Source organism: Acanthisitta chloris, unplaced genomic scaffold (assembly GCF_000695815.1).
Source record: "Acanthisitta chloris isolate BGI_N310 unplaced genomic scaffold, ASM69581v1 scaffold16156, whole genome shotgun sequence".
Classification (NCBI taxonomy): Eukaryota; Metazoa; Chordata; class Aves; order Passeriformes; family Acanthisittidae; genus Acanthisitta; species Acanthisitta chloris.
In genome coordinates this window covers 3,762-23,672 of record NW_008679885.1, presented here as the reverse complement: position 1 = coordinate 23,672, position 19,911 = coordinate 3,762, and the positions used below count along the sequence as shown (strand labels likewise).

At 42.0% G+C, this 19,911-nt stretch overlaps 2 protein-coding genes across 2 annotated transcripts; one reads left to right on the top strand and one right to left on the bottom strand.

Annotated features, from left to right (window-relative positions):
- Window positions 1-7: 7 nt before the first annotated feature.
- On the top strand, window positions 8-547 carry LOC103804877 (histamine H3 receptor-like; the record flags this gene model as incomplete). Its single annotated transcript, XM_009077512.1, has 1 exon — window positions 8-547. A coding segment is annotated over one exon (540 nt), but the record flags the coding sequence as incomplete, so codon positions are not given.
- A 2,960-nt stretch (window positions 548-3,507) lies between these two features.
- VPS35 (vacuolar protein sorting 35 homolog (S. cerevisiae)) lies at window positions 3,508-19,452 on the bottom strand. Its single transcript, XM_009077511.1, has 16 exons — window positions 19,359-19,452; window positions 17,755-17,851; window positions 16,850-16,973; window positions 16,073-16,255; window positions 15,546-15,759; window positions 14,736-14,819; window positions 14,183-14,292; window positions 11,733-11,829; window positions 11,495-11,643; window positions 10,765-10,972; window positions 10,087-10,242; window positions 9,021-9,143; window positions 7,931-8,110; window positions 6,524-6,763; window positions 5,699-5,842; window positions 3,508-4,410 (listed from the first exon to the last, which is right to left on the bottom strand). The coding sequence occupies exons 1-16, from the start codon at window positions 19,371-19,373 to the stop codon at window positions 4,231-4,233; spliced, it is 2,304 nt and encodes a 767-aa protein (XP_009075759.1). The 5' UTR covers window positions 19,374-19,452; the 3' UTR covers window positions 3,508-4,230.
- Between the last annotated feature and the right edge of the window lie 459 nt (window positions 19,453-19,911).

Sequence of the window (19,911 nt, the reverse complement as noted above, 5' to 3'; positions counted from 1 at the left end):
GGGGGGGGAAAGGGAACAGACTGTGTTTTTTGTAAAACCAGCTAACAGAGACACACGTGAGAAGAGAGCCAGCAGCCTGTGTCCCCCAAGAAAGGCCTCAAGGCTTCAAGCCTCAGCTAAGCTTGGCAAGAATGTCAATCATGACCTTCCACCACTTCAGGCGGAAGTCAAAGCAAAGCCTCAGGGGAATGATTTCTACAAAGCAGCAGAAAACATAGGCAACACCACCAGCAAAGTGGACAATGCTAACACTATGGCAAACAGATTCAGGCTTTCCCGGGACAAAAGAGTAGCAAAATCTCTAGCAATTATTGTCTGTGTGTTTGGTCTGTGCTGGGCTCCATACACCCTTCTGATGATCATCAGAGCAGCTTGTGGAGGGCACTGTGTGCCTCATTCCCTCTATGAGACTTCCTTTTGGCTTCTGTGGGTCAACTCAGCCATCAACCCTGTTCTATACCCACTGTGTCACATGAGCTTTAGGAAAGCCTTTGTAAAACTCCTGTGTCCAGCGAAGGCCAAAATTCATCCTCACATTTTTATGTGACAAGTATGAAGCTGACAATGAGCACATCTTGCTTTTGGTGAGAGCACCAAAAAGCAAGTATTGCAGTACCTGCAAAGATCAAGAGCACTGAGTATTTTGTGGACTACTGATAAGTAGGTACAAGTGTAGATATTTATCAATATATAGAAATAGTGTTATCCATGTAGCTGGAGAAATCACAGCAGTGAAAAGAAAGGTAATTTCTCAAAGCTCTTTGAGAATTTGCACCAACACTGTTTACTGGTAGTGGTGATTTGCACTCAAGTGCTGAAAAGGGAATACAACATACATAGCCAATAATTAGAGTTCAGGCTGTCACTTTTAATGACTGTAAATATCACTTGTAAGTAATTTCAGAAAAAGTGTTAACTTTGGACCTGTTTTATCTTACCCCAAACCCACTCTAAGACACCAAAGGGCTCAGGTGTTAGGTGTAGGATACTTTCTCCCCCACTTAGTGGCAAGCCAGGCAAGATCATGACCAATGCAAAAAACTAACTGCTGGTGTCCGGGAAAAGCCTGGGACAGGAGGCACCACAACAGCAATGCAAAAAACTAACTGCTGGTGTCCAGGAAAAGCCTGGGACGGGAGGCACCACAACCATGAGGCTACCAGAGCAGCTGAGCAACTGTAGCAGGTAAGGGAGCACTGACTGGAGTGAAAAGGTGATTGAGAAATAACAGAGTAGAGTATTTAACAAAAGCTCAGGAGCAGAAGTACAAAAAAGGTTTTGAGCTTTGTGATAGGAGATATGAGAATTGATACTTTATACACTGGAAGAGTCCCAGGAGCAGTTCCCTTCCTCAGCTATGCCTTCCTGCCCCCACCAGGATCCTGCATGGCCAGGAAACCACTCAAGTCAAAACTCTACAGCTTAGGGGACTGAGGACTGACTCTGTTTGGCTGTAAGGACAGAGTAAGCCTAAGCAGTCTAATTGATACTTTATACACTGGAAGAGTCCCAGGAGCAGTTCCCTTCCTCAGCTATGCCTTCCTGCCCCCACCAGGATCCTGCATGGCCAGGAAACCACTCAAGTCAAAACTCTACAGCTTAGGGGACTGAGGACTGACTCTGTTTGGCTGTACAGACAGAGTAAGCCTAAGCAGCCTATGAGATGTATGACAGACAGATCTTGCAACAGACAGAACTTTAGGTAAACTTCCCTTAAGAGTAATTTTCAAAACATTTCCAATTGGACTTTTACTAGTTCTGAAAGAAAAAAAAGTGTTGTTGTCCCCTACCCCACCTACTGGATCTATCCACCCATCAAGCCATCAGTGATCAAAAAAGTATTCCTTGTGTTGAGCCATCTCCTGTTTTCCCCCACCTACTGGATCTATCCACCCATCAATGATCAAAAAAGTATTCGTGTTGAGCCATCTCTCAGGTCATGCAGCATGAATGGCATGACAGTCTGTGAAATGCACAGCCTTGCTACTGACCCTGAGTGTGAAAGACAAGAACACAACTACATACTGTTTCTGCCATTCTGCCTCAGGAGAAGCTCACACAGCTAGATCCTGACACCTACTGGATCTATCCACCCATCAATGATCAAAAAAGTATTCGTGTTGAGCCATCTCTCAGGTCATGCAGCATGAATGGCATGACAGTCTGTGAAATGCACAGCCTTGCTACTGACCCTGAGTGTGAAAGACAAGAACACAACTACATACTGTTTCTGCCATTCTGCCTCAGGAGAAGCTCACACAGCTAGATCCTGAGTTTTGGCTAGATTTGGCCCACAAGGTGTGAATGTGAACATTAGTGATAGAAGTTTGTTCCACCATCAGCAGCACTTATTACACAGCTTAACACTTTCCTTTGCTGACAAGGGATAGCTGCAGTTGTCCATTGCCACACCCAAAATGCATGTTAGCACCATTGATCTGAAAGTTTACAGACACTATTTTGAAATTATTTACTTTGTAAAAGTTCAATAAAAATAATTAAAAGCTGTGGAAGAGTCATAACTTTGTAGCATTAACAGTGGGAGATGGGAAAAATGCACCAATCTACATTTGGGTAATTGCAGTTGAAACTGCAAAACTTAATCCAAAAGAGAATTCCTAAATTACAAGGACTGACACTGAGGATTAAACACACGTGGTTAGCAAATACTATAAACTAGGAAGACACATCCCTACACTATGAATGTACCTACATGGGCAGCATGTGCTGCTAAGGATGTGCTCTAACAAAACAGCTAAACAGTTCTCTTAAGAGGAACAGCACCAACAGACACAGAGCAACATTAAGACTTTTCAATTAGCATTAATTATACCTCTGGGAAAGAAAAGCCCTTGGATTACCTCCCCATTTCTCCTTCCCTCCAAGCCACACTTACTCATCACTATATCAATAACCTAATTGTCCACCCTGCAATTCTTGTTTTCTAGGATCACATTTGCTTTCCAGAACACAGGTAGCACTAAATTACTGGACAGTCCCACCAAAGTTATTTACTATGCACTCAAGCCAGGACACGTTTTCAGACAGCAATGCTCACTCAAGGAGTAAGGCAATCCAACCAGTTGTCTTTAGAACACTACATTCAGTAATTACTGGTTTACCTATCAGACATTTCAAGACCTCCAGCAACTGGCATTAACCTACAGCCTAGACCACCTTCACAGGAGCTGCCACTGCTCTGCTGCTCAGTTTCCTGCAGCTTTGTTGGTTAACTGCCACAGAATCCAGGAGGATTCCTCATCACTCAGGGTATGTCAAAGGCATTCTGAAATGTGAACACACATCATCTCAGCATCCTTTGGGAAAACACTGGTTTTGAATGACAAACTTGTACATTAGGAATGCTAGCAGCCTCCCAGCCTGGCCAGGTTAGCTGTGCCTTGATTCTTCTGCCCCTACACAACAGCAGCTCTTTTCACTTTCATCAGAAGGTTCCACATTAGCTCTGGGTTCAACACTGGGCTCTGAAGAGACATGAAACCACAGTTGTTAATAGCAACTTTATTGTTTCACTGGTGCAAAATCATGATACTGAATAAACTCGTGTAATGCATTTTCCCCTAAATTTACAGTAATGAAGGTTATACATATCTATATAGATTGCAATTTCTCTATTATTTTATACTATTTGGAACAAAATTATCTTGATAAATACGCCCTGTGCACAGTACTGGCCCTCACTGAATGTCACAGAGCCTTAATATGCAAAATATAACTTCTGGTTTTGAACATGGTACTTTAAAACTCTCCAGAACATGCATTAATATATTCTAGTTTTTAGGGAAAAATATTACACTTAGTCTTAACTTGCATTAAAAGAAAAGCACAAGCAGAATTTGACATACAATAATCCCAAAAATCTGATGCTCTGTAAAGATCAGACACAGTTTCAGATGACAGTCACTGCCAGTTTAGAGCTCTAGTGCTACAGAAGCAACAGTGAACAGACAGAAGAGAAATCAGAACCAAAGAGCCCTACCATGTCACATGGATTCCAAAGAAAGTTTCAGCCATGCTAACTGATGAAACCTGTAGTTGCTGGTCCAACCTTTCCAATTTGTTAGAGTACTCAACACAAGTGTTTGAAGTGCCAGACTGAACACATGAATGTTAACTCAACTTGACATTGCTGAAAGGCACAACCTAGGAATCTATCTTAAAAAAAAAACATAGGGGATGTAAATGAAAACAAGAACAGTGTGTGTCTTCCTAAAGAACAAGACCTTCATAAATTGGCCCCTCAGATTCTGGTGATTCCCTCCTCAGACGCAAGTGCTCCAGTGTGTTGTGAAAATGTTTGTTAATTTGTTCAGTTTCTTCAGTAGACTCAAGGTTTGGGAGATCTTCTCTGATCTTCTGTATAAGCTGATTCAAAACCTGAATTGTCACCTATAGAAAGCAAACAGAAGTAGTTAGCAATACCACCCATGTACAAGTGCATAGCTGTTAGTTTCAACAGATTGTCTCTCTATGTATTTGGACAGTTCTTCCAAGTATTGCTAAGACTAAGCAGAGAAGCTGCTGGGGTCTGCTTTCTCTTGCTCCTCATAGGACCTTTCCCATTTCAGTTTTGTGGAAATTCCCCCATCCCAGCAAATGTGAACAACTTCAGTCATTAGCCTGATAGCTCTGGAACTGTTACCACAGCACTTCTCTCCAATGTATTCAACAACTGTAAAAGGCTTGAAACAAATGATGCGACAGCACTTCTCTCCAATGTATTCAACACAACTGTAAAAGGCTTTAAACAAATGATGCACATAATCAGATTGTCTGTGCACTCCAACATTCTTGTACAAGTCAGTCAGGAGGGCAAGACCAATCTACTCAGTGCTCAAGTCATCCCCTGGGAAGGCACAGCTGCCCAGGGTCTGAAGCTCAGCACCACACACCACCACAGCACCCAGAGACTACTTTATCATCTGCCAAGTGCTTTGAAATTCAAAGCTTTATTTTCATCTCCATCAGATACAGCATCTCCTATACCAGAGCACTACCACAGTGAGAAGCCAGTTCAGTTGTTGGAAGCCAGCAAATCCCTAAAATATCTTTAGGAATTCTCTCAGAACTACAGAGCATTCATGTCTGCTCTCAAGACAACAATGACATCAGATGAGACACTGATCTCCACTTGACCAAGGAGCTTTTTCAAACTGTATAACTGCGCTAGTTATCTTCTAACAGAAAATGTGTAAGGTAACAATCTAAGGTTTCATACAGAATTTAAGGTGGTACATGAAATGTCCTATGTATTTTGGAAATTAAAACTTGCACTAACCTAGTATATCCAGCAGTGACTGAACAGTTGCAGAACATTTTCTTTCCCTCATGTACACATTAAGTTCAACACCTCTAAAGTCAGAATCTTGCCACCTTCTCATCTGAGACCCAGTAAGTTTTGATGTAAAACATTTCAGGTATCCAACTCTCACAGTATTTAAGTTCATAAATAAACTGCAAAGGTTTGGCATTCCCCCTCCATGTAAGCAGAATGAAGTTTAATCCACAGTTTTAGTAGAATATCAAGAATAGACTACTCTGTTATCACCAGAACTTGTGCCTCTCATGAGAGACTACAGGGCAAGCTGAAGAGGCATAATTTGGGGTCTAAATGTGAATTAAGAGCTTAAAGAGATGCTCTTTAAAAACAGGCAACAGGAAATGGATTTCCACTCACCGCCTCGTTTTCCTTCTCGTAAAAATAGATATATCTATTCAGAATTTCTATGAAAAGCTGGACTTGCAGAGAAGGGTCCATGCACTGGTTTGCTATCTTCAGAGCCTTCTTTAGGCATTCCATCACTCTTTTTCCTCCATGAAGCTAGAAGGAAAAACCCCAAAGTTACACAAAAGAAAACAACTTTAGGGAGCTCCAGTTTCTCTTCCCTTGGCACACATATGGCACTCCCTGGGGGTCTGCCACAAACACAGAACTACACCAACTGTGCAGACAAGCTGCCACTGAAAGCTACTCTGCCTGACAGCCACCAGTGTTAGGCTGTTCAGTCAGACAGTAGCATGAACAGTTGCTGAAAGCCTTCAATTATGAGGTCAATTAACTCAATTTTGTAGCACATACCATAATGCATACTTGGAAAACCATGTTTCAGACACAGCTGTTTATAATGACAACAGCTTATGTGACAAGCCCTGAAGAACACAGTGGGTTGTTTATTCACCTTTAACTTCAACCACTTGTAACTTGAATTTGGAGGCTTAGTAGCTCACGTGCAAGCACAGCTACTGTAACACATACAGGCAAAATGCAGCCTGTCAAACTAGCTGACACACAAAAGCTTGTCTGGTACTTCTACCCTTAGAGTTTTCTCCCCTTTTGTATTTACAGTTTACACTGCAGTGAGATTTAGAAGCTTCATGTATTGGAACACATTCCAACCAAATCTCCATCACACTGATGCATCCACTGGAGAAATGTCTTCAGAATAAAGGCAGAACTGCCACTGAGGTAGGATGAGTTACACTGCTGTTGTTTTGTCCTTACCTCCTCTCCATTCTTGTCAGTGTTTCGGCCAGACCAAAACAGATGGGCACAAGTGCTCACAGCTCGGCACTGGTCTGGCTTCTTCAGGAGTTTAGAGGCTGCTAATGCACACTGAGTCCTCAAAGGCTCGTGGTTCTCCTCACTGAAGCACTTCATCCTCTCAAATGTCCCAATTATCAAGGTGATTGCAGCCAGCTGTGCTTTTGAGTCACTGATTTCATCTTCGTATAGAGAGAAGGCCTAGTCAAGGGAGAAAGCAAGACTCAATCTGAATACATCGGGGAAGAAAAATGAAATCACACCTGCTAACGATAGCAGGAAGCTGTCCAGTTTTACATTTGTTAAAATCTTCAGGCAGGAAAAGAGATCTTTCATTTAAAGTTAAATATCAAGTTACATCCACATACCAGAAATAAGTATTGCAAGAATTACTACTTAAGTGGTCACAGTGAACAAATGTGATCCCACATATAATATGAAGATTTTTCTTTTCCTTATTTTAAGCATTGTTCAAATACAAAACTTCAGTAGTAGAAATAATCCCTGAAGAGGATTTGGTTCTTTGAAACACACAGAACAGCAGAGCAGAAGTTGAGTGGTAGGTCAGTGATGACAGAGTAGGTAAGGAAAGTGCTTGCACTGCAAAGAAGCTTCAGAGAATATACAAGACTAAAATCTTGAACCATATCACTGATAGAAAGTACAGACTTGTCATGCTGCTCTCATCTTCAGAGCTGTGCTACAATGGCAACTGATACAAGACAGTGAGCAGAGACTGAGGTTATCAGCATTTCCATCTGAAAACATGCATTAGTAGCAGTATTAAAGATTAGGACAAAGCTTACAATGTGGATGACATGAAATACACATTGGTTCTTTATCTGATGGGGAGGAGGGGAAGGATTTTTACAACAAGTAAGGCTTAAGACCAAGTAACAAGTTCAAATGGATTTTCAGAGTAGATTTTAACAGGTCTCAATAAGAGAATTTTAATTAGCAAAGACCAGCATGGCAGTTGTGAACACTGCAAATTTTAGAGACCTTCCAAAGAGGGCTTGAGGGCAGGGCAATACCAGGTGGCTAACAGGAGCTGGGAGAGAGAAGCAGTGAAGGAGCATTTCATGTTGAGAAAGCTACACTCCTCCAGTGAGCCAACTATGCGAGTAGGAGGCAGCATTGCAACATACCACATGTTGTCAGACTGAGTACTCAAACCAGTAGCAATGGAGCTTAATTCCACAGCAGCCTGGGAAGCAAGAATGAAGATGAGGAGTTTCTACCTAGCAGCATTAGCTGGTACGTGCTACAAATTGTTTTAATCACACTGGATGGTTCAGTGTTCAGGAAACCTACCCAAGGCACATTAAAGGGAGCACAGGACACCAAGTGTCCCAGCTGGACACTCACCTGGGACATGAACTCATAGGCCACAGTTTCATGGTTCTCAAAGCCAATCTCTCCTGCAGCCAGTGCTCCCTGCAGGAAGAGGCGAAGGGGCAGCTCCGCCAGCTCTGCTTTGATCAGAGCACTGATGGTCTGATGAGCAAATGAGAAGATCTTCTGGCACTTCTTTTCCCATTTGTCATCCTAGAGAAGAGAAGCAAGTAAAAGCTTGAACCAGAGTATTGCTGCTACAAGGCAAAGACAACCTCAGTTGTACTAAGACCTGTTAGGTGCTCCAGTCTGTTGTCCTCTGATGCCACTGCAGTCACTTACCAGCTAAAGCCCTAGCAGTACTGTGCTGATCTCAGCAGGTCCTCATGAACTATTCCTTCCATTTACAAAATATTACCAGCTCATAGTAACCTCCCTCTGAAGCCTACACTGAATTGCAGTTACAACAACTATGTTTAGAACCCAACTAATTAGCTAAGTGGAGAAAAATTCTGTTCAGTCTGGAACAATCAGAAGTGGAAGAGAATTTTAAAACCTTCACTTTGAAGAGTGTTTTTACAAACAGCATTTAAACTTTTGGTTTATTTATTTTCCAACTTCCACGATCTATTTTGGACAATAAGGGAAATAGACATTTAAGCTGTCTCAGTCAGAAAGCATTAAAGGGCCAAAATGGACCAGTGACTTTTAGTGTGCACTTCTGCAACTACTGTATAATCAACCTACAATAAAGCACTTGCTTTTGGAAGCATCCAAACAGCATTGCTACAATTCAGAAAGGGATCAATTTCAATATCCAGATTTCAATCAGTTTCACGCCATCACTTGTCTGTTCTCCAGTACAAGCACATAAACAATCACTTTCATGAGTAAACAAAACTAGCCAATTTCTGCTTCACCACTTGAAGTAACTTAATATGACATGATAAAAATCTTCACTACCTTACAAAGCATTCAAACCTCGAGTAAAAATCTGCCTTGAACAACAAGAAAAAGCCACTAGCATTGTGCATCAGGTAGCACATTGTAGCCAGACAAAACGCATTTTTAAATGAAAAGAAAAATAAAAAAAGCATACAAGAGCAACCTAGAGTGAACGTACCACTTTGGAGTTCTCTTTGTAGCGAAAAGCAAGCTGGTAGGCAGCGAACACCAGAGGGGGCAGCGTGAAACGGATGCGCTGGTTCCCACCCGCCCCGAAGTGTTTCCGGGCAGTGTTGAGGATCTGAAACAGAAGCACTGTAAGCTTAGGGAACTCCTGGAAGAGGTGTGTCACTTTTTCAATCTGCACTCGATGGAAAGACAAGGTGTTATCATCAGATAAATCACACTATTTTGGGTGGACCTGAACTTAAAAGTTGCTTAACTTGAATTCAATTTGTGCAGTCCATAGAGATTTTTAGGTGGTATTGGTCAAACTTCCTGCAGCTGCTCAGTGAGTGTTAGGCATCACTTGTTGCACTATATTAAATGCAGATACATTTTAGATAGTGCAAGTTGCCTGAGCTTGTGTTTAAATCTCTTAGGAAGAGATTTTTTTACAGAGAGAGTGCTCAGGCATTGGAATATGCTGCCCAGGGAGGTGGTGGATTCCCCATCCCTGGAGGTTTTCAAGCTGAGACTGGATGTGGCACTTAGTGCCATGGGCTAGTGACCACAGTAGGGTTGGACTTGATGATCTTTGAGGTCTCTTCCAACCTGGTTGATTCTATGATTCTAATAATGACACTGGATACATTCTTCCTCAACTCAGCAGAAGCTGCAAAAATTACTCTTCTTTTTACAGTACCTGTGAGAAAGTAAGCTAAAACCCAAGTTTCATGAAGCTACACTACAGTACCACATTCTAGTAGACACACCTGCAACTTCTGCCATTCCCTCTGGTTTTAGTTTTCCATTACACTCACTCATGACAGCTTCTTTCACCGCCCTTCTTAGTTCTGGGCACAAGCTACACACACAGCATGAACATGACATTTCTCTGCCTTACCACCCTTGCTTTTCCCAAATAAACATGTCATACTACCACTAAGGGTGTCACACAATGTTTTCTACTGAGTCTGTAGTGCCAGAGCAACAATGCCCCAGAGCTGCCAGCTCCACTCAAGTCTTGTATACTCAATAACACAGGAACAGAGTTCAGAGAGCACAAACACTCAACACCATACCAGGTACTGTTGGTCAGGGTCATCGGAACGCAGAAGATGGATAAATCTTCCCACAAGACTCTGCTCATCAGCAAAGTCCTCAGGGTCAGGATCTTCAGCAGGCTGATCTGGTTGGTCCTGGATCAGCGTGGATACCAAGTTCATGATAGCATCAACCTGGTAAAGGAAAAATAAGCTCTGTTTCAACTAGTCTATAGGCATAAGCTGACAGCAAGTAGGAACATCTTCACAGCCATTCGTAGTGCTGAGAGAACACCAGGAAAGCCTATTAGTTGGTGATGCTTTAGACATGTGTGCCTTACTCCCTACAGAAGGTTTTCTCTTAGCACAACTGGGATGGGACAGCACAGGAGTACAGAGGAAATTCAGATTCCAAAAGTACTACCCAGCCTTCTTTAGGGAGTAGGCTTAAGTTTGAAAGGGATTCAGTGTCTCTGTTCAAACCTAACAGCAGCAGTGCCTAGGCTGAGGTTAGGTGAGATGTGCAGAGACATTTAAGAACTTGGGGGAAGAATTATCAAGTGGGATAAAGCCTGTGCCAAGATGGGGAGGCAGGGGCATGCAGGGGCACCAAGGCTAGGAAACAAAAGCATGCCCTGCATGAAGTCACTTAGTATGTGTTTTCAGGTCTTCAACCAGCATTTTAAAAACAGAATTTCAAGTTAACTTGTATCATACCTGTTCTTGGGACACAATTTCTGTGTTATAATCCAATACATTGCTAAGCACGTAACAACTCATGCTCTTCCTGGACTCGTAATCAAAGTACTCAAAGAGTGGGTGAAAATGTTTTAGTTTCAGAACCGTCAGGATATTGTTGTAAGTATCAACAGGGATTTTCAAAAGCCTAGTCAGCTCCTTTGAAACAGCACTGCTTGTTGCAATACTGAAAGAAAATATATAAAAACCCACAATTAATCAATAGTTCACACACGTAGACAGATTTAAAGTCTGCCCCAGAACACCAATTGTGAGATACACAACAACAACTAAGCAACTTGCTGCTAGGGAGGAAGGAAATACAAGTACTAAAACAAGTCATAGCTTGCTCTTTGAGATATACAGTGGAAAATGCATGCTTCAAGTTGCTGACAGCAGAAGCAGAGACTGTGGCTGCAAATCCAGCAAGAGGGGAAGTGCACAGTGCTGTCAGGGATGCCTGGATAACGACTACACACAGCTCAGCATACACATTGTGTAGCTGCACAGCCCTGCAGGAGGATTTATGCACAGGTGAGCAACTCCTAGTTAGTCAGTAGATGCCATGACTATCTACAGCTTGGTCCCAAAGCAGTTAACTCACATCCAGAGTGTCTCTGCTATCTCACCACATGTGCTGAAATGCACAAGTCCAGATTTTAGTGCATTAACTGCCATGCCAAAGGGAATGAAAGAGATGTTTACTTACTGTTCCAGATTAAGTTTATTGAATATTTCAACAGTTGTCTCCAACACCTTGTCAACATAGTCAACACGGTCTGGGTAGCATTTCATAGCCAAGTTAATGAGAGAAACTTGCAAGGAAACCACATCCTCTGAGGGCATGTCCTGCCGAGACTGAGATTGAAGACAGCACTGAGTTGATAAGCAAGCACACAGCTTTGCAAAAAACAGCCCCAAACTGCATGCAATCACCCTCAGCATACCTGTATAACAGTAGCAACCTGCTGTGAAAAGATGTCAAACAGTTTGATATCAGCTGGGATTCCAGGTCCATCCTCACGATGTGCAAATAAAGCTAACCTGGTGACAGATCAAGGAAAGCAGCTTGGTCAGCAGCATTTCTCCAATCCTCAGACACAGAGCAGAAAGAGGTACTGGCAGAAAAAGCAAGTCCTTTAGGTATATTTGGAAGCTCTATTACAAACAAAACAAATTAATGGAAGTCAGAAGCCTTATGAGCAAGTGAGCCTGGTAACTATCAGTCCTGGAAGAGAGTGCTGACAGAGAAGGCAAGGTGAAGGAGAAAGAAGGACATTTCATAATCAGTGTTCTTTGGCTAGAAGCTTGTGTTCTGTTCTTTCCAGCAGAGAAAGAAGCATAGAGTAGGCTGATGGACGAGCAATTATCCTGCATTCAGTCAGTGATATTACTGAAATTAGACACCCAACAGCATTCACTGCAAAACAGTCTCCAGAGGTTAAAAAACACAAAAGAAATACACTGACTTAACTATACTTTGTCTCTCAAGACAGACAGACACATTTGGGCCTTCTACTGTTTGCAAAGAACAAAATACAAGGTAAACTTGAAGTGGAGAAGAATAATTTTTTTGGGGAGGGGGCCCCAAGAAATTGCTATCCAGCAAGCACTCAAAAGATGGTGAGAGGTATTTCTATCTGTAATGGGATAAAGTCATGCTAAGCACCATTTCTGCAGGGATACAAGGTAAGTAGTATCACTAGGAAGGCTAGCACCTTACAAAGCCACAGCCTAACCAGCTCAGTATTGCTACCTTGACTTTCTAAATGTTGAGATTATTCTACTCTGAATTAGAAAAAGAGCTATAAAATATTTAGGAAAAGGTACCAGATTAATTTGGTTTATTTCTTACAGGGTTTCTAAACTTCGACTCGGAATGAACTTTGGGTCTGAAACAAAGAGGTAAGAATAAGCTGAAGAGCCAAAAAACTTCACTGCCAGGGAAAAACAGTCATGGAAATACTCTTCTGTTTCATTAGGGTGCTAAGAAGCAGACTTTCTAAAGGCAAGAACAATCCCTGCCTTTTCTCAAAGGAACAAGGCAGCTTTCCTTGGCCACAGCTCAGTGTATGGCCAGCATGCTACAAAGCATGAACAAGCTGCAGGCAGATGGCAGCATAATTAAAAGCCTTGAACGGTTTAGCAAGGCAAGAAAGATCCCAAAGCAGCAAGACTACTGGCAGAAAGGCTCCTTTAGCAGGCAAGCCCTATAGGAATAAGGACAAAATTTCCACAAGCTTTCTGCAGCCGTCACTGATGCTCAGATTCAATTATCCCACAGCAGCTGAAACAGAGAAGTGCCAGCAGACACTGCCTGTATGGGGCAACTTCACATCTTAACTACTCAGTACTGAAATGTTTATCAATTGCTCCAATTCAAACACAAGAGCAGCATCTTCCTCACATCCATGGACTCCAAGATCCACTCATACCCTCCAACACTTGCAGTAACACAACAGAGTCAAACCCACAAGTTGCCATACTACAAAGATACTGATCATATTGCCACCTTTCTACCCTTGTCCTGTAGCCAAAAGAGAAGGCTCTGGAAGCCTCCAGGGGCCCAACAAACCCAGCAGTGCTAAGCCTGGGAGGACAGCAGATTCACTGCCAGTCACTTACTGCTGTTTCTAACAGCAAATAGAAAATTTACTGTGGATGGAACACCAAAGTTGAACTCCTCTAAGCAGACATAACAAAACCTACACAAGGAGAGCCTTCATTGTCACTCTAACCTAAGAGCCTAGCAAAAGATCCTGTGACCTCTGTTGGAAGTAGTCTCAAGAAAGACAGTCTCAAAAATCAGACTGTTATAGGCATCAGATCTTGGGATTTTGGAGGTTTGTGGTTTACTGATCTATGATTTCTCCCTCATATTCAGTGCAAGCAGTTCTAAGCAGTAGCTCCACAGGAAAAATGTGCTTTTGGGAGAACAAGCAGGATGCCAGTGGCAAGCTAAAAATTAAGAAGGTAGTTCCATTTCCTAACCCCTCCTCAGAGAAAAGCTATTGTGTTTTGTTCTCTGGTCAAAACTGCGAGGTAAGGTATCCTTGATACCTGAATTTAGCCATTAGGATCTTCCAGTTTTCAAGAAGTACCGATGAGTGATGTGGCTGTCAAAGCAGAACACTGCTGCCACTTCAGAAACATGAAACTGCTTGAGACTAAATGGGTTGCTCCTGTTCACAAGTTTGGATCAGTCCCTAAACCAAGTTTCACTGGAAGCTGTAAAAGCAGAGTCCAGAGAGCAGAAGCTACAGCTGATAGAGAAAGACATTAAAACAGTAAAGTGATATCAATAATTAAACACATTCAAATAACCAAAGAATTATCATCTGCTTGTGCACAACACAAACTTAATTTTGAGCCAATTTCCACCCCCTTGGTCACTCACCTGTCAATTAAAGCAATAATTATATTTTTCACATTCACATTTTGGTGCAGCTCAGCACAGGCTCTGAGAAATGGGTTCAGGGTTTGGAGGTGAAATTCATCTGGGAAAACCTGAAGTTTTAGATCAATAGTCATCAAGTTATAAACTGAATTTGCCCATTGTTACACAGCAGTAAAATGCAACAAAAAATTCTAAAGCAGACAGCCATATAGTAAATACCCTCTGGCCTATGAAGCTGACCTTGACTGGGTAAATGCATGAAGCAAGAGATGTAAGACAAATGGTAACTTCAGGGCCCACCTATCTATTAGAACTCACACCACAGGCACTGCTGCTCAGATGCTTACAACCTTCTGCAACAGAAGGAGCACAAAATAGTTTCATTTCCACTCTGCCCATCTGATAAAAAAAAATACAGGACAAGCCACTGTGTAAGAGTCCCAGTGATTAAGTTTTCCAGGTCATGAGGAAGATGTGGAAGCTGCCTGAATCTGACTAAGAGCATACAAGTGTCCCTGTGTCCCATCACTGCAATTGAATTTAAGCAGCTCACCTGTATGATGCACTCCATGAGGTACTCCTGAGCTAAAGCATCTCTACAGTTCACAACTTGCTCCAGTATTCCAGGCAGAACAATCTGGAATAGGAAAAAAGAAGTCAGAAACTAATTGTAAAATCACTGCTCAAGTTTATATTCAGGCATGCAGTTAATCCAAGCAGAGAAGAATTTCTAACAGGTCTCAGCTTATTCTGTTCATAAAGGCTTTCTGGTAACAGGTCCCACTTGTCTGCAGTTGCATCTTTCAGAGAAAAAGTATCTACTGGTCTCAGTGGTCTGTCCCATTCATGCATTATGCAAGATTTCATTTAGTAAGTGCTGGCACATACCAACACTCAGGGTCTCAGCAGCACTGCTCAGAATCGTTTTCAGCAGCTTTAGGTAGAACTTACAAGGGACAGACTTTTAAATAATATATTTCCTTCACTGTCATGTCACACAATAACAGTTTGTTGAGTGCTTTGGAAAGCACAGCCTCGTAACTTGAGAAGTCTAATCACAGAATGTTGTGTGTGTACACATTCCTTAAACCAACTCATTACTCTGCAAGTTAAATGGCAATCAGGAAAGAAAGTTTTAAAATTGCCTGTCACTCTTACAAACTTCTAAGAAAAATGCATCAGTCATGTCCTTAGCCTCACAACACATTGCACACCTCAGAACTTGTCCTCAGGGGAAGAGTTTGAGAAGCTGATGACTGAACTTTTCGGGCACCTCTAACACTTCCAGCCGCTCATTTCCAAGTCCAATCTAGTTTAATTTGGGAAACACTAGCAGAAGTCAAAGGATGGACCAAGCTCCCACCTGCTTATATCTCTCCACATTAACCCCTTCCAGCTGGCTGAGGCGCACCAGGTTTGTCCCCACGAGGATTCTCAGCTCCTGCCGCTCGCGCTCCCGTTTCTCCCTGTCCCGGCTGTGCCCTTGGTGCTGCATCCTCACCCACAGCTTGTTCATCTCAGCAAAGTTCAGCAGCACAAAATCCATCGAATCACTGATGTCCCCAGTGGTTTCTTCACTGCAATGGGTAACAGGTTAAGAACAGGAAAAGCTTGTCAGAGGTATGACAAGGTATGAATCCTTCTGCCCACTGGTGAACACAGTTTTTAAGAAGGTTGGAGGGTGGGGAGTGTGGGGTGGGATATCTGGGTTCATAAGGAAGGGTCACAGCCTCACTTAGCTCTGGAAGGGAACTCTTAATGGACAAAACACCTGTCAAGTCCATAGAGTTCTAACATAGCTACTTCTCTTAAATCTGAAGAAAGCGACACAAATTTTAAATATGCTGTTAACAACAAGGATTTTATGAAGTTCCAGCCCATCCTCCTTACTCTGCTTGTTCGCCCTCATCCGGTAGGATGTTCCTGGTACACTGCAGGAGATAGTTTCTAAGAAAGAGGCCTCTAAGAGGGTGCTGCACTCCACGGCACATCTCCACCAGGTCTTTCAAAATGTCTTTCCTGGACTGTGGAAAGGACTTGACATAGACAACACCTACTGTGATCAGGAGATACCTGCAAAAGGCACAGAGTCAAACAATAAATCAGTGAGTAACAACACTACACTTACACTTTCTTTCTTCCTTCTTAGTAGTAATACCAAAGCACAGAAAAAGCAACAAAATGTCATTTAGGTCCTATACTTTCAGATCTTTCATCTTATTCTTCTTATTCTCCAAAGAGGCAGATGGTTACAAAGCATCTGCTGTGTGTGAGGATCTAAGACTGCGATCCTCAGGTACAAGTTCATCAACATAAATGCACAGTCAATCTCACTGATCAGAATGTGGTACTTGGTGAATCTTTCACTGACCAGTTCTTTGAACAAAAGCCAACTTTATTCCAAGATTCATCTTGGTCACGTGCAAAACTAACACACTGCCAGGAAGAAATGACTGTCTGCACTTGCACTCTTGGCCTAATCTCAGAAGTCTTACAGTAATCCACTCTTAAGTTATGCAGAAATACAATTCACCACTGCAAACTGAATTCTTGCTGTCAAGCAAGAAAGCAGAATCAATCACTGTCTGAACCCAGAGTCTGACCACTGTGCACCAGTTTCAAAAAGCAAACAAAACCAGACACTAACACACACACACACACACTTACAGTCTCGGAATGATATTTCCAGCATACTGTACTAGCTCATAAAGATCTGCCACTTTCCTTCCTTTGGCAAATTCATCTGTCAGGTAAACTTCCAAGTAGTGTAGCTCATCAGAAATTGCCATGTCTTTTTCTCATAGTTAAGGATTTTAAGTTATAATGTCTACAACAGATTTTTGACAGTAATTTCCTCATTCACACCAAGGAGGGAAGATGCTGTACCAAACACAGTCGTGCCCAAGCAGACAGTACTTCTGAGCCAGTAATGGCTATGGGGATCTATGTGCAAAATTAACCTCAAGCTTTCAGTTATTTTAAGCATATTAGAAAATGGAAAAAAGCCCCAAACAACTAAATCAAAACAGTGAGCAAACAAATGTGACTGAACAGAGTATCTAAAGTAACAGCATACTATGCATCACAGAAGATTGTCAGCCACACATGAAGAATATTTGAATACATTCACATTCTATTCCCAAGTCTCTCTACAAGGTTCCCCTTCTTCTGGATGCACAAGTAAATACACTGAGGCACTGACTTACAATTAGAAGCTAAGATAATAATGAAGGCTAAAAAGTAAGTTGGTTTTACAGATTTTGGAGTAGTATTCTGCAAGCAGAGCTGTTTTACAGAGCTGATATTTTTGTAGAACTAGACTCCCAAAACCTCCCAGGGGAAGATTTGAAAGACATTAAAGACCTGCTTTATAACAGAGAAAAAAAAATCAACTGACACAGTGAGCAAATAAGTGTATATTCTCCTGCAGTATATACAGATAATTGAATACTGAGGAGAAAAGTGCTAGTAAATATCTGAGACTGACAAGATAACACTGTACCAAAAAACGCAGATGAATATTTCATTCCAAACTCAACATTTCCACTATTACTTTCCTCTTGAAAGGATACAGAGCTCATAATAGCTCTTTGGAGATAACATAGAAGTCCGCAGCTCCCCAAGCATGTTGGAAGCATGTTTCAGAGCATCCATCAGCTTGTTTTTGTCCTTCAGAGGGAGAAAGGAGAACAGACTGTAAGAAACAATGCTAGGCAACTGCAGTATTTTAGAAAGCGACACTTACCTTTTTTTCAAAAGCAAGCAAAGATTAAGCAAACATCAGGAAAGCACTAATTCTAATTGCATCAATTAGTATCTACCTTGTGCTATACTGCCCATGCTAATTATGTGGAATGTTGTCCCCAAAGGTGTTAAAAAGATGTAACTGAAGACAGAGCTACAGCAATAAATTGTAATACTAATGGTAGGAAAACCTAAAATCATTTTGCTTATGCAGCAATCTCCACCCACCACTCAGATTCTATCCAGCAAGCGAAGCAGAATGGATTCCCCTCCTCCAAACCTGCTCTGTTGTTTTGCTCAGATCTCAGTAAGAAACCTCTAGGAGACAAACAATACACACTATCATCTTCTTCCCCTACTTCTCACCCACAAAAACACCTCCCTGAAAGCCACTGTTTATTAGGCTGCACCTAACTTACCCTTCTGATGCACATAATCACCTGCAATCACAGGATACAAGCACAAACCTCTCATCTACCACCTATACATATTGTTCAACCCATCACAAGCAGTGGCAATAAGTTTTGAGGGAGAACAGAATGAATTGCTAGTGTGATCCACTCAGTATATTTATACTGTCACTCAATCACAGACAGCAGTGAAAGGCTCAGCTGCAGCTACTCCAGAGACTTCAAACCATTCCACAGAACACACAACTGCAAGAGGTGTTCCCTTTCTTCCTATTGTCATCTGGCTTCAAACAAGGTTAGCTTGGCTAACCACATGCAAATATATGGGAATATTTTAGTTTTTGCTGCAGCTTTAAGCAGCTTCTCCAATAAAAATTGGCTCCTCGAACCCCAGAAACTCAGTGTGATCACATCATCTGCCTGCACTGGCTACACTTTCGAGATAAAGGTCTCAGCACAACACTAGCCAATGGTGTTTTCCAGTCACAGAAGAATTCACACATCAGTCTACAGTTAACCACTGCAAAATTTATCCTATGCAGCAGGTAATTCATTAGCAGCCTCTCAGTCTGTGATTCATGCCAAGAAAAGGCTACAAGGAAAAAAACACAATATGGTGAATGTAAACAATAGACTCATAAAAAGAATTTGAGCAATAACCTTCCAATGTCAAATGACAGGCCTGTTCTCAGCTTAGGTTTACTTAAATGCAAGCACATCAATTAGAAAGGTACATCTTTAACTTATCTTGTCAAATCTGGGAACAAAACCAGAAAGACAAGCTCAAAGAATAGCCAAGGCTCACTCTCCGTGAGCAGCTGCCTCATTTGTTTGCAAAGCAAGCTCAAAGAATAGCCAAGGCTCACTCACCGTGAGCAGCTGCCTCATTTGTTTGAAAAGGCTCTGCCACAGAGATGTATAAAGGGTTAATTTTCCCCACAGCACTAGAGATTGGTATTGATTTACTGTTTGATTCCTAGCAGACAACAAGCTTCACTGCATTTTTAAAGTCACATTCTTACCAAGCATCTCTTCATCTGGAAAGACTGCACCTTCACAGCCTGAATGGCTTCATCCAGGAGTTTTTCCTGTTCATCCTGAGGAGATTGCTGTGTTGTTGGCTGAAAGAAAACAACACAAAAATAAAACAGAACTCAACTATTTTTATGAAGCTGTTTATGACTTCACTAAAACTGTGTTCCCACAGTCTGGAGCACAGTGCAAGTGGCACTACAGTGTGAGCACTCAAGAGCTGTCAGAAATAGCTGTGTGGTATATAAGGGAGAAAGCTCCAGCACTCTGAAAAAACCTGAGGGCAGGTTTCAGGTAGCTCGTGAGCACCACTGTTCTTGGACTGCAAAGCCATGGGGGAAGAACAGGGCAAACTTTTCCCTTCTAACATTTAGAAGTCAGGGATGCAGAGCAAGAAAAAGCTCCGAGAGAATGCAAAGACATGACTATTCTAAGAGGAACCTCTGCTCCTTCTTTCCACTGAGCTTCAAAGCAATGCCCAGACCACACAAACAACTGTCCAGATGTTTTCCTGTGCTCACGAGTCACAAGTTGTCAATTAAC